At 51.0% G+C, this 13,532-nt stretch overlaps 1 protein-coding gene across 4 annotated transcripts in view; it reads left to right on the top strand.

Moving 5' to 3' along the window:
- Nucleotides 1-12,880, top strand: part of Lmo1 (LIM domain only 1) — a 36,624-nt gene extending 23,744 nt beyond the window's left edge. For 3 of the 4 annotated variants that reach the window (XM_021167789.2, XM_021167790.2, XM_029479770.1), the window contains exons 2-4: nucleotides 7,805-8,018; nucleotides 10,732-10,857; nucleotides 12,452-12,880. In XM_021167789.2, coding sequence (XP_021023448.1) covers nucleotides 7,805-8,018; nucleotides 10,732-10,857; nucleotides 12,452-12,557 — 446 coding nt within the window. In that variant the 3' untranslated portion in view covers nucleotides 12,558-12,880. The remainder of the gene's footprint in view (nucleotides 1-7,804; nucleotides 8,019-10,731; nucleotides 10,858-12,451) is intronic. The other variant, XM_021167788.2, reaches the window with a different exon arrangement.
- Nucleotides 12,881-13,532: the final 652 nt, after the last annotated feature.

The following is a 13,532-nucleotide window of genomic DNA, read 5'->3' as shown; positions in this document are numbered from 1 at the left end:
CAGCCTGTGCCTGTGCCACTCTTGGGTTTGTCAGGGGACAGATTGCATGGGATTTCTGGCCACTGGCTGGCTCACAGTGACCCTGGAGCACTCGGGGAGGGATGATGTGGAGTGCCACCCTCCAGCTGAGTGGGATAACACTGGCAGCAGGTGCTAGGGAAACTGCCAGGCAGTTCTCTCTGTTGAAGCTAACTGGGGGCAGGCAGGGCTTGGCAATTAGGAGAATGGACATGTTGCAGGACTGCTTTTCAGTGTCTTGTCCTGTGCCAGGCCCCCTTCAGAACCTTTCAGCAACCCCCTACCCCGCCATCTTCCACACGCAAACCCTCAGCTGTGAGTTGAGCCTTCCCTTCCACTTCTGTCACCCAGATTTGGAGCTCATCTCGCTCCCACCCCGCCCCCATCCCCACCCCCTCCCGCAGCTCTGCCTCTTCCCCAGATCTAGGGATAGACTTGCTGGATCATACCATAGATGGCCGTACATTCTCATAGCTGATTGTCTTCAGCTACTGGGTCAAACTTTGTTATAAGGATTTCATGTCTACGATCTAAACGAATCTTTGAAATGATTATTTAATGTAGTCTCTCCTCATTCAGTCACTGAGTAAGCTGAGGCAAAACTGGAAAAATGACAGAACCAGAATTCATGCCGAGGCTACCATGAGTCTTCAAAAGCTTACTCCCTACCCACCCTCTCTCTGACTTCAGAGGTGTCAGTCCCTCCCCTGAGCTGACCCCCATTTCATTAGTCCAGCCCTGTCTCCCAGCCTTACTTACCCTGTGTCAGTAGGGAGCTGGAGGCTAGGGGAGCCTCTATTTCCCTCCCTCCCTTGACCTAGTAAACACCACACTGCAAACGGACTCACAGAGAGGTCATTACGAGCGGATGGACTGGGTGACCATGGCCATGCGTTCCAACAGTTGTTCCTCTTGGCTTATGATTCCAAATGAGTAGGAAATGCTATTAGCTCTGGCCTCACCTGCCACGTGGCAGGGCCTGGGATAGAAGTGCACTGAGACGAGAAATTGTGGAGATAAAACCAGTGTGAAATGGAAGCCGCCTCGCAGGCTGTGCGGGCGGGCCTGTGCGGAATAGTTACTTCTGAGAAAACGAGATTGCGAGAGAGAGATGAGGCAGAGTTAGATTACACTTTCAATTGCCTTATTCAAGGGGTTTGATGCCTAGGAGGGGCACAGATGGGCTCTGCTGGGGTTCTTCTCTGCAGCTTCACATCTGGGATAGGCCCAGGTGGATGGCAAGAGCCCTGATCTATGACACCCTCTGAGTCCTACTCTCAGCTGCTGAGGTGGGAGGGGATGATGACAGGGCTGAGCGCTGGAGGATTCACGTGACTTCTGCTTCCTCCTGTATCCAAGGTGCCAGGTTTTGTTCAATCAGAGTTTGTTTTAGAGTGATGGGTGTGACAGCCCATGTCTCTGTGCACCTGTGCCTCCTTGGTGGAGATTTACATCAGCTCATGAACCTGTGTGTGGACCCAGTCATACATATGCACACTTGCAAGCATGAATGTGCCTCCAGATGTGTTGCTGAACACCTGGTGTGTGTCCGTTCCAAGCTGGACACTGATAGAATTGATGGTGGGGAGAATAAAATGGACACAGTCCCTTCTTGTGTGGCCCTGTGATTCCACGCCTGTGGAGGAGTACTTGTGTGCTCTACCCATGTGTCTCACGGCTGAGTGCATCTTCATACTTTGCAGTGTCTTCCAACCTTCATGAAGTCTCCTGTGTGAGTCACCTTAGCATTCATCGATACAGCGCTGCCTTGGAGCAGAGAAAGTCACATGCTTGGGCTCTAGAGACAGACTGCCAAGGTTCAAATCCCAGCTCTGTTTCCTGCTTACAGACAAGTTGGGAACCTTTTCCACACCTCACTTTTTAGAATGGGAGTGATGGTAGCAGTTAACACAGCAGTGGGTAAAAGCCTTAGGGTGCTAGGTTGTACTGCCCAGCCCAGAGTTCCTGCCTGTCACAGGGGCAGGGGTGCCCATGGTGAGAAAGGAGAGCCCGGAAGGCAAGAGGCATCCTTGTGCTATGAGGCTCTGAACAGGGCTTACAAGTAAGTCTCCTACTTCTCTGGCTGACTCTGGAACCAACATGGAGGTCCTTTAAGGGATTATGAGAGATACTGAGGCTATTCATTGCTGGTCCCCCAGAACACTGCTCAGAATCTCTGAGCCCCATGGCTATCCTCTCTCACTCGGCTGGCTGCTGGAGCTGCCTTTTGGGCAAGCAAACGGGGCTGACTTCCTCCTGAACATATTTGCTCTGGCCACTGGACTGGCTGCTGGATGGCACTGAACTCTGACCAGAAGCCGTGTGACTCTGACCACAGTGGCTATCCATTAGCTTCTCTGCAAAGGAAGCGTCTATCCCTACTGTAGGATCCTGAGGTGGGGCTATGACAGGTGAACTTTGCTGTGCGCTGAGTCAGCGACATGCATCTAACTTGACTGCCAGGCTCAACTAGTTCTAAAGACTCCTTTATTACTCATGGATGCTCTCTGAGAAGTCCTCTCCTCTCCTCTCCTCTCCTCTCCTCTCCTCCCCCTTTTCTTTCAAAACAGTATCTGGCTGTCCTGGGACTCACTATGTAGATCAGGCTGGTCTCAAACTCACAGAGATCTACCTGCCTCTGCCCCTCAAGTGCTGAGATTAAAGGCATGCACCACTACACCTGGAAAGATGTGCTTTTGTACCCATTTTACAAAGAGGAAAGAAAACTATAAAGCCCAGGGTTAATGAAGTCTATAGGAACTGGTATCAGATAAACTCAGATCAGGGATAATCTAAAAATAAATGTCCTTTCTGCCTCAGAACTGCTGGTGCCTCGAGACCTGTAGGAATTCCTCTAGGTTCAAGTGAATGAGTATCTTAGCTAGGGTTGCTATCACTGTGGTGAAGCATCATGACCAAGGAAAGGGTTTATTTTGCTTATACTTCCTTCTAAAAAAGTCAGGACAGGAAGTCAAGGCAAGAACCTGGAGGTAGGAGCTGATGCAGAGGCCATGGAGGGATGCTGCTTACTGGCTTGCTCCCCATGACTTGTTCAGCCTGTTTTCTTATAGAACCCAGGACCACCAGCCCAGGGATGGTCCCACCCACAGTGGGCTGGGCCCTCCCACATTGATCACTAATTAAGAAAATGATCTATAGGCTTGCCCAACACCAAATCTTTTGGGGGGCTTTTCTCAGGTTCCCTCCTCTCCCATGATGCTAGCTTGTGGCAAGTTGACATAAAACTAGTCAGCACAGGGGGGAATGTAACAAGTGACCCAGGACATTGTCCATTTGTTTTGTTTTGTTTGTTCGTTTGTTTTTGAGACAGGGTTTCTCTGTGTAGTCTTTCAAACTTGCTCTGTAGACCAAGTTGTCCTGAAATGCAGTTTGACTTGCCTCTGCCTCCTGAGTGCTGGGATTAAAGGTGTACACTGCTACTGCCTAGTAACATTGTTATAAACGATGTTGTTGGGAGTGCTGGTGAAATCTCAATAAGATGTGTAGTTTGGGAAACAGGATTCCAGTGATCATTTCCTAGCACTGTGGCTGGTTTTACCCTTGATTTTAGCAATTGGTATTTTGTACACCAAAAGCATCTAGGGTTTAGGGACTTAATGTCTGAAATCAACTCTTAGATGATTTATGGGGAAAAAGTATTAAGTATAAATAAAGGAGGAGGATACAGGAAATAGACACTTGGGAATTATTCCTATTATTGCATTTTTTTTTCTGGGAGCCAAAAAGATTATTTTAAGTTGGAAAGAAAGCTGGGCATGGTAGCACAAGCCTGTCTGCCAGCCAAGCACTTGGGAGGCAAAGGCAGGAGGAACAAGGCTGTCCTCAATGACATAATGAGATTGAGGTCAGTGTGGGCTACATAGAAAGCCAACAAGGGTCTAGAGTGATGGATGGCTCAGTGGTTATGAATGGGTACTGTTTTTGCAGATGACCTGAACTCAGTTCCCTGTGCCTGTGTTGGGTAGCTCATAACAGCCTGTAACTCTAGCTCCAGGGGCCCCAATGCCCCCTTCTGACTTCCACAGGTACTGCACTTCCATGTATATACCCATACACAGACACATACATAAATGGCTCAGCAGTTATGAACACACATGCTCTTACAGAGGACCTCAGATCACATCCTAGCACCCATGTCTGATGGCTCACAACTGCTTCTAACTCCAGCTCCAGAGGATCCAATGCTTCTGGCCTCCATAGGCACCAGTCAGTCCTCATATGCATATAACCACATACCGACACACAGTACAAGATTGAGGTTGACTTTTTTTTTTTTAATGTAAAGCTCAAAATGACAAAAAGTTTAAATGAAATGAGTACCCAAAGGAATAGCACCTGATGGGGTGGATGCTGTCCTTTGCTCTATCCCAGCTTCTATGCCAAGGCCTTAGATTCATAGCTTCATCTTGACCCACCACAGTCTTTGAACAAGACCTCATGGCCCTGTGCCACAGATGCAGGTCAGAAAGGAGGGGCCTGCTTCCCCAAGGTCTGCACTCCTAGCTCTCAGCCCACTGTTGACTCTGTCCCCTAAAGCATAGCCTGGACAATGGTATTTCTCCCAGAGCAGTGGTGAGTACCTCCCTTAGGGTAGAATTAAGGAAGGTTCTCTTGTAGGCTCTAAGGAGAAAGACACCAGGATTCTGCCAGGAGCTGGTGCAGTCTGTCTATTCCCAGGCGCAGTCTCTATCACTGGCAATAGTGCAGACCAGTAGGGGGGCATTCCTGAGGTATGGCCTCCAGCGACCTGCCGCAGGGTATAGGAGATGCACTAGGATGGAAAACTGACCTTGCTGAGGGTAGCTGGGGTGGGCAGGGTGTTCTCCTGTGACTCAGGCCTGTCCAGATGGAGCCCACATGCTTTGCTGTTTGGAGAAACCTGCATCCCATTGGAAGTAGCAGCCTAGGTTGGGCTGCATAGGTAGGAGTTGGCTGAGGTTGTGGGTCTGGTTGGCAGGCAGCTTCTTGTGCAGAGGGTCTCTCTAGGGAGATGTAAGGGGAAGGACCAATGATCTCTGTGAAGACTCACTCAGACCTTACTGAGGTGTCTGGCTTTGCCCCACACTACAGAGCTGAGTGTAAATGTCTGAGTTCTACAGAGCCCAGGAATCAGAGTTTGCACCGTCCTGGAGCCTCTCACAGACCCCTTACGTAACTGGATGCTGATGAATTGGACCTGGAGACTTTACCGCCTGGCCACTTCCTCATCAGGCCTGCTACCTGCCTTCGTGCAACAGAGAGACAGGAATTCAGCCTGTTTCACTTCAAATCTCATTCCTATATTCCCTGGGATTGAGGGTGGCACATGGGCTAAGTGAACTGACTATTTGCCAGGCCTAGTCTGTGTCCCTGAGCATGTGCCTGGGCATGTGTGTGGCCACAAGTGGTCTCCATTGTTAAAGATGGGCGTTTTCATTCGTGAGTAGTAATTATTGGGTAATGCTTAAAACCTTTCCTGAAGGAGTGCAAAGCTGTTTTTTTTCCCCCCTGAAGTCGGGAGTACGTTAAAAGGATTACCATGTAGATTTGATTTTTAGATAACGCTAAAATGGATCCCAAATGGACTTCAGCAGAGGGCTGCTATCTCCCTAATGGAAAGTGCATGGCCTCAGGCTCAGCTCCCAGAGCCAGAAGAGGAGGGGCAGGGAGGTCTGCAGGGGGCTGGCTGGCTGGTAGGCTAGAGGGGCCTGGGGAGACAGGAGTTGAGAGCCCAAGTACAGAGCCCTAGAGGGACCAACCCCCCAACCCCCTCACCCCCCCCTCACCCCCCACCCCCACTCCTGCATACCAGGTGAATGAGAAGGAGGCAGTCTGTCTCTATAGTCTCTATAGTCTGAGACTATAAGGCTTGAGGTCTGAGTTAGTGTTTATATGAACAGCAGTCCTGGATGGGTGCCCTTCCACAGGCCCCAGGGGGCAGTCTTCCCATCCGGGTCTCCCTTTATTTTCCTACACTCTATCCCTCTCTATAGGCCAGGCCTTAGACGGAACTTCTCCTGAGGTTGGCTTCATGGGCAGATCTGGGCTTTGTCAGAAGAGACACGGGCTGACCCTGGGACAGCCGTCATCCTGAACACTCTCTCTTACTCAGACCAATTAACCTTTAGAGCTGCATTAAGGAAATTAGGCAGTGAACTTCCCAGCTAACAGATGGTCCTATGGTGATAGAAGGAGGGAGGGAAAAGGAAGCCGACCTCTGCCTGACAGGGGCATCTATGTGGCCTCCTCCTCTGTGCCCTCACCTGTCCCTTGGTCTTGTGCTGCAGTAGGTCTGAGCTCTCTTCTCTAGAGGGGACTTCCCTGTCCTCGGGTCTGTCCTCCTCTCCAGCAGAGGTCAGAGGGGGTGACTGGGTTGAGAAAGAACAGGAACAGATCCCCATCGGCAGTTTAGTGGTTTAGCCATCCCTCTACCTGAACTTTAGTTTCTGCATCTATAGGAGCAGAGCATTTGCCTGGAAAACGGAGGGATATTCTGACCCGATATCTGTGAATCTAAGGTCACTAGGTGGCAGGATCTCCCCTGAAGCCAGAGGACATATTCCGTCCTGAGGAGGGAAAGGAAAGGGAGGGATCTGGATAAGAAGCTGGGTCTGCAGATAGACACAGAGTTGGAGCTGCGGATGGGAAAGATACCTCGGGCTGGAACTGAATGCTGTGCCTGGAAAGAACATGGATAAGTCTTTGGGTCAGGATAGGGCCAGTGGAAACAGAGACTCGAGGCATGTTGGAAGCTGAGCTGGCAATTTAGGAAGGGTGGGCTTTGCTGGCTGTGTCTGGGTTTGGGTAAAGATTGCCTCTAACCCACCCCGTCTTTTCTTATGAGGCTTTTTCTCTTGCAGCCCTCCTTGTACAACCACAGGCTTGGTTTCTGTGCCTTCCGCCCAGCATTTTTATCTTCCTCCTCCTAGATACAGTGTGCCACCAATTCCTCCCCAGCTGCTCTTCCCAGTGGTTCCAGGGGAAGGGACCAGGCATGTGTGACTGAGTGGTCGCCCATGCCCACACTTGCACATCATGCTGTCTACAAGGGTGTTTTTGAGGAGAGATTACCTACCAGCAAGCAGGCTCTGCCTTCAATAACTACCCACCGAGTCTTGCCTGGTACTTGTTGCTTCCTATATGCTGAGAAGCTTATACACGCTGGAAGGGAGCTGGTGCAGGGGGATTCCTAAACTGGGGGATTGGCTCAGACTTCCGAGGCTCTGGAACCTCCCTCTTTCTCTCAGGCCAGGCCACATGGAAGTTTGCCTTTGACCAAATCATTCCTGAGGGGAGTTCTCCCATGCCTTCCCAGCCGCCACCCTGAGCCTCCCACTCTCTTCCCAGTGCCACCGTTCTGTACATAGTGGGTGGTTTAATGCACAGTGCCTGTTCCCTTCAAGAAAGAGTGAAGAGAATGAGAACGATCTAGGAATCTCAGTGAACCTTGTTCTTAGACCTGTGGTGGCCAGCTGTAGCTGTGTTAGGAGGACATGGGCCTGCGAGGATCAGATCACACAGGGGACAGTGAATAGGAAGGAGAAGAGCCCAGCAAGGCCAGCAGCTTCTGGATGGGTCTTGACAGGACCAAGGTATAGGCTATGGCATGCTGCCCAATAGGCCAGGCTTGAGGCCTGAGGAAGAAATAGAAAATGAGGGCTCTGGGAGCCTTTTCTTAGAGGAAACAGTCAAGAGAAAGACATACTTGACCCCTTCCCTGGAAGGGGGTGGTGCCCCAGAGCTCCAGGGCAGTCCCAGGCCCATCTGTCTGATTTTCCCGTCACAGGTGTGCCGATGCTCTCCGTCCAACCTAAGGGGAAGCAGAAGGGCTGTGCAGGCTGCAACCGCAAGATCAAGGACCGGTACCTGCTGAAGGCACTGGACAAGTACTGGCATGAGGACTGCCTCAAGTGTGCCTGCTGTGACTGTCGCCTGGGCGAGGTGGGCTCCACTCTCTACACCAAGGCCAACCTCATCTTGTGCCGGCGTGACTACCTGAGGTGGGTCCTGCTGCCCTGCCCTACTTGAACAGCCCCCATCCTTCTAGCCTGGTGCAACTCGGCCCGAGCTCTAAACCAGGCAACTTGGGTGCACAGCTGTGCGACTGCTCCTTCTTCACTGCCTCGTGTCGGCCCTGTGAGCTACCTGAGAGCAGGGTTATGTCTTCACCTCCTCGAACTTGGCCCCACAGTATCTACTTAGGCACTAGTAAAGTATTGGACTCAAAGATAATCTTCCCATGGGTACCAGCCTGGCTTCAGCCTCACCCATCTCCTATGGGCATCTCAGAGGGGCCTGGAGGAGCAGATGAGGTAGCCTAGACTTGCCTGGGCCTTCCTCCCAGTGGAGTCTCCTGCCCACCTCTCCCTGGAGTCCTCCTCTCCAGGTGCACTGGGATTAGGCTCTCATTTGCCTTGGTTGGCAGGGAGCCATACCCTAGGACGAGGACTGCCAATGCTTTTTAAAGATCTGGGTTTGAACCAGCCCCGAGCCTTTGGTTTTGAACCTTTCTCCATTTAAACCCCCTATAGCCCACCTTGCATTCTTCAGAGCTCTGCCTCTCCCCCATAACCTGGATCTCATTCCCTGGGGCTGCCTTCCCCAATTAACCCTCCCTTAGGCCATTTATGACATCAGCAAGGCTGGAAGGGAGCCATGAAGCAGGGGCCTTGGCTGAGACCCAGCACCTGCATTTGGCTCTGTCACTAGCTGCTGGATGGTGGCTGGGCAGCCTTGTGGGGAAGAAAGGCCTATTGCATTAATTAGCAGGATGGGGGTGAGAGCTGGTGGGACTTCTGCTCAAGTCAGGACAAGTTGGAGGGGGGCAGGGTTATCTGGAAACTGCTCCCTTCTCCAGAGACCCTGAGATTTACCTGTCTGGACCGTTCCCTTCAACTGTTGCCTTTAGCTTTAGCAACAGATATATTTTTTTAAAGTGATGGTATTTAGTGCTTCTAGGGTGGAATGAGAAACTGAGGCTGGGAGGAAGGGTTAAGGATACTCTTGGGAAGTCAACCCTCAAGGACATAGAAAGGGGCTTTTGTGCCTGGAGGTTTGGGACATCTACCTGGGTAATTGAATTAGCAGGCTAGGAAGAGGTGACTATCTAAATGATGGCCCGCCATCATGATGGGAAGGAGCACTGTGGTTCAGTGTGGGCTTGTCGGGAACTTCCAGGCACTCACTTCAGGGCCCTGCCAAGCCATGGGGGCTGGAAGCTTTCCCCCTATGCTCTGGTAGAGGTAATGAATGGCTTCTGGAGCCAGGTAGGCTAGTAGGTTAGGGAGGAGTGGCAGCCCAGAGCCTGGGCCTTTACAACTGCTGGTGGCAGAAAAGGCCCCCATTGGCAGGCAGATGCTGTGGCCCAGCCTTTGTCTGCCTTTATCTGAGTCACCAGGCAGCTCAGGCCAATGAATAATGGAGCCAAGCTGGTCTGCAGGTGTCTGAGCCTGCATCAGACAAATCGGACAAATCGGGGATTAGAGCGCCCCACCACCCGCCTCTCAGCCCACTTGCATCTTTTGGAGCTTGCTCAGCAGAAAGGAAGCAAGGAGGAGCTTGGTCAGCTCAGACCATTAGAGCACCCAGCCAAGAATTGCCATGAATGGGGAGGGAGTGAACTTCCTGTCCTCCTGTCCCTAGAGCTTTGTAGCCAGCAGCTGAGAGGAGGGATGCCCTCTCAAAGAGACCATTGTGTCAGGTCCCCTTGGAACTTGTTTTGGGGGATCAGTTCTGGGTGAGAAGCAGCTTTAGGCAGGCTGGGTTGTCCTGGCAGCTTCATTTCTACAAAAAGATAAGCTGAGATTCCAAGACGGCCATGGAGGCATAGGCGAGTGGTACAGTGAGATTATGGCAGAATACAATTTCATAAAACACTGTCTTTTTTATCTATTTTTGAGACATGTCAGCTAGGCTGGCCTGGAACTCCCCATGTAGACATGGATACCTTCAATTCCTATTCCTCCTGACTGCCTCCCGGGTGCTAGGGTTATTGACATGGACAACCGCATGGGTACTCATGTACCCAGAGCTCCTTGCGTGCTAGGCAAGCACACTACCAACTGAGCTGCAGCCCAGTAAAGCACTGTAATTTTAAAAGCAAGAAGCCTCATCAGGAGCATATATCACTCTCCCAAATGAGCCAGGCATGTGCCCTGGTGAGTTGTTTATCTCTCTGTGACTCATTCTCTTCTTGAATGGGGATGATATAAGTGTTGACCTCACAGGGCTGCCTTGGGATCAGATGAGGTGATTTTTGTAAGCTCTTAGCCTGTCCCTGAGCCACAGGTTCAGTTAGGGTTAAGGTTAGGCATTGCCAAGTGCATTGTCCAGTAAGGGATGCAGTTTGGCCTTTGACATTGAGATAACAGGGACTCTGGGCGGTTCCAAGTGACTGTGTGAGGATACACAGCCCATGACAAGCAGAATTCAAGAAGCCTCATCAGGGCTTCTGAAATTTAGGCTTGTGTGGGTCTGTAGACTTTGTTAAGGGCCCATCCTGGTGCTCTAGGGACTCTGGTGGGAACTTGAAATGGGTGTAGGGTGATGATGTCTATACCTGACTGTAGGTTACATAGCCCCCCATGGGGAGTAAGATGTCAGGGTTCTTGACTAGGCCCGCTTGCTGTCCCAAGAGCTAGGGAATGGGCTAGCCTCTGGGTGGAGGCAGCTCCCTGGCAGGCCCTTACATCCTCTGTGCTCTTCCCCTGGCAGGCTTTTTGGCACCACAGGAAACTGTGCTGCCTGCAGCAAGCTGATCCCAGCTTTTGAGATGGTGATGCGGGCCCGAGACAATGTGTATCACCTTGACTGCTTCGCCTGCCAGCTCTGCAATCAGAGGTGAGTGCCAGAGCCTCAGCCAGCCCCACACACTACCCAGACCTGAGCCTGAGGCCTGCTGGCTGAGCCAGGAGCACTGAGGAGGCATGCAGACAAGTGTGACTTTGTTTATGTATATAGCTGAATATGCATGCTTTCCTTATCATACATGTGCATGTCTGTGTATCTACATCTTATGGTCAGATGTGTACACTACAGTATTAGTGCACTATATGGGTGGTAAGTTTCTACATGAATTGAATGATGGGGTATGTGTGTGTGTGTTCTCACTATGTATATAGATTGTACATAGCGTAAAGTATTTGCACCTTTGAGGGAGGAGTTGTTTGTTCCAGAGTCTCAAGTATCCAAGGCCACCCTTAAACTTGCTATGAAGCCATGGTTGCTGGGATTATAGAGTGTGCCACAGGTCCAGTATATATGTGCTTGTGTTTGTATTGTAAATGTTTGTGTGCACACGAATACTAGTACATGAGATAGGTGTTTAGATGTGCATGCAACTATAATTATTCATGCATAAGAGTTTGTGAATACTGTATGTACCTGGTGAGGTGAGAATTGTATGCACGTTTTTAAATGTGTGTAGTGAGTATACTGTATCTGTGTGCATGGGGTTTTGTGTCCTATCTTGTGAGAAGGGGTTCCCAGGCCCATAGGGTAAGAGATATCTTTAGGGAATATCACTTCCCCCCTCCCCCAACTCTACTCATGAATCTGGTTCTGGCCCCCTCTCTCTTTTGTGGATTTCTGGGCCCTATTCATTATCCCAGTCCTGGGGGAAGACTTGAGGGGTTTAAGGCTAGGAATTTACCATCAAAAAGCAGGAACTCTTCTTGGAAGTCCTCAGGTCAGGTAGGAATCCATACAGATATTTTCAGGTTGAGGTCTAGAGGGACCTGCAGGGAACACTAGACTGGCAGAGAGCTCTGGCTAGATGGCCTACCAGCAGGGCTCTGTGAAGTTCCATCGCCACCTGGTGGTTGAACTGAGATCCACTACTGGGACTGTGTCAGTGACCCAGGGGCTTAAAGTCTTGGCCACCAGGGGACAATGTCTTTAAGGGGAAGCTTGAAAATTCTTCAATACTTCCAGCAGACTAAGAGACCCAAAAGTGATCTTCCTGGGCTAAAGAATAAATTGTGGACTGTGGTCTCACTCGTAAGAGGCTGTGAGCCCTAAGCTGAGAGGGCAGAGGGATGGAAGCAGCCATGTTCTCCTTCTCCCTACCTCCCCTCATCTCTTGGTCTCCATCCCTCCACTCTCTCGTTCTGGTCCCCTATGCTCTCCGGAGCTGCACCATCTCTGGGACTGGGGTAAGGCACCTGCACTCGCCCTGCACCTTCTCACATGATCTGCTGGTGGGGGAGGCCTGTGGCTTGACCGTCTATCTCTCTCACCACGCCAGGGGTCTGCTGAGAGTAATTGACCAGGCTCGAAGTGCAGTGGCATTTCCTCTACACTCCCTGGGAGGTTCCAGCCGGATCATCAGCACCACCGTCACCCATGCATGCCCTACCTCCTGGGCCAGGCTGGGACCTCCTCTCACTGGAACCTCACCTATAGCCCTCTTTTCTCTTGATTTTTTTTTTTCTAGATTTTGCGTGGGAGACAAATTCTTCCTGAAGAACAACATGATCTTGTGCCAGGTGGACTATGAGGAGGGGCATCTCAATGGCACCTTTGAATCCCAGGTTCAGTAACGCCCACCATCTGACCTCCAGGTCCATCTGTCCGTCTGCCCACCTGTCCACCTGCCTGGCAGGCCGGCCAGCCACTCTGCCTGCGCGGGCTGGCCAGCCGCTGTCCTACAAGTTAGAACTTCATCCTCGATGGGAAGGTGGCTGTTCTCCACCACCGCCCATCTCTGTGGGACCCCTCCTGGGGCCAGGCTCAGCCTGTACAGTCTGTCTTCTGTATATAAATGGGAACATTTATTTTATGAGAAATGTAATGCGATTTTATTACTGGCGTGGATTAAACTTATGAATGTTTCCGGGGACATGACTGCATTGTTCACATTACTGACACAGAACTGCACCTCCCTACCTTCTGCCTCTGGTGGGCAGGGCATGGAGAAGCAACCTCCAGCCTATGCTCTTGCCATGCAGACGCAAACAAGCATGGCTTTAGGGACCAGAAGAAGGGCATCATTCAAAGTGCCCCAGCCACACATGAGAAGTGGGGTATGCCTCCCTTCCTGCAAAGCATACATCCTAGCCCTATGCAAAGCCCTGAGAAGAGCGGCGCTGTGACACTTTGTGTACTTTTAGACCAACCCTAAAAGTCACTGGAACCCCTAGCAAAGTAGCAAGATGGGGACCCAGTTCTGCCCTGCTCCACAGTAGAACCTCAAATCCCAAGCCTCATATCATGACAGTACCCTCCTAACCCCCTTCCCTTTCACAGTGACAGATAGTGTTTGTTGGGACTGACCTGGATCCTAGCATCTTGTTTATCAATCAAAACATTCTGTTTCCCTTGAGCTTGTCTATGCAGGCTCGAGACAGTCAGTCAGTCACTCAGCAAACCTCGATCTACTCCAAGTCTTAGCCTTATGCCTCTATTGGAGCTAACACCAAGGGAATCAGGCATGGGGTTGAGTCATTGGTGAGACACAGTCTCTGCTCTTGAGAAGTCTGCTGGGGACCTGGAGGTCTGAAGCCTAGGTAGGGGGA

This window comes from Mus caroli, chromosome 7 (genome assembly GCF_900094665.2).
Source record: "Mus caroli chromosome 7, CAROLI_EIJ_v1.1, whole genome shotgun sequence".
In the NCBI taxonomy this organism is placed as follows: Eukaryota; Metazoa; Chordata; class Mammalia; order Rodentia; family Muridae; genus Mus; species Mus caroli.
Note: the sequence above shows the minus strand (reverse complement) of the source record. Positions and strands in the feature narration are given on the sequence as shown.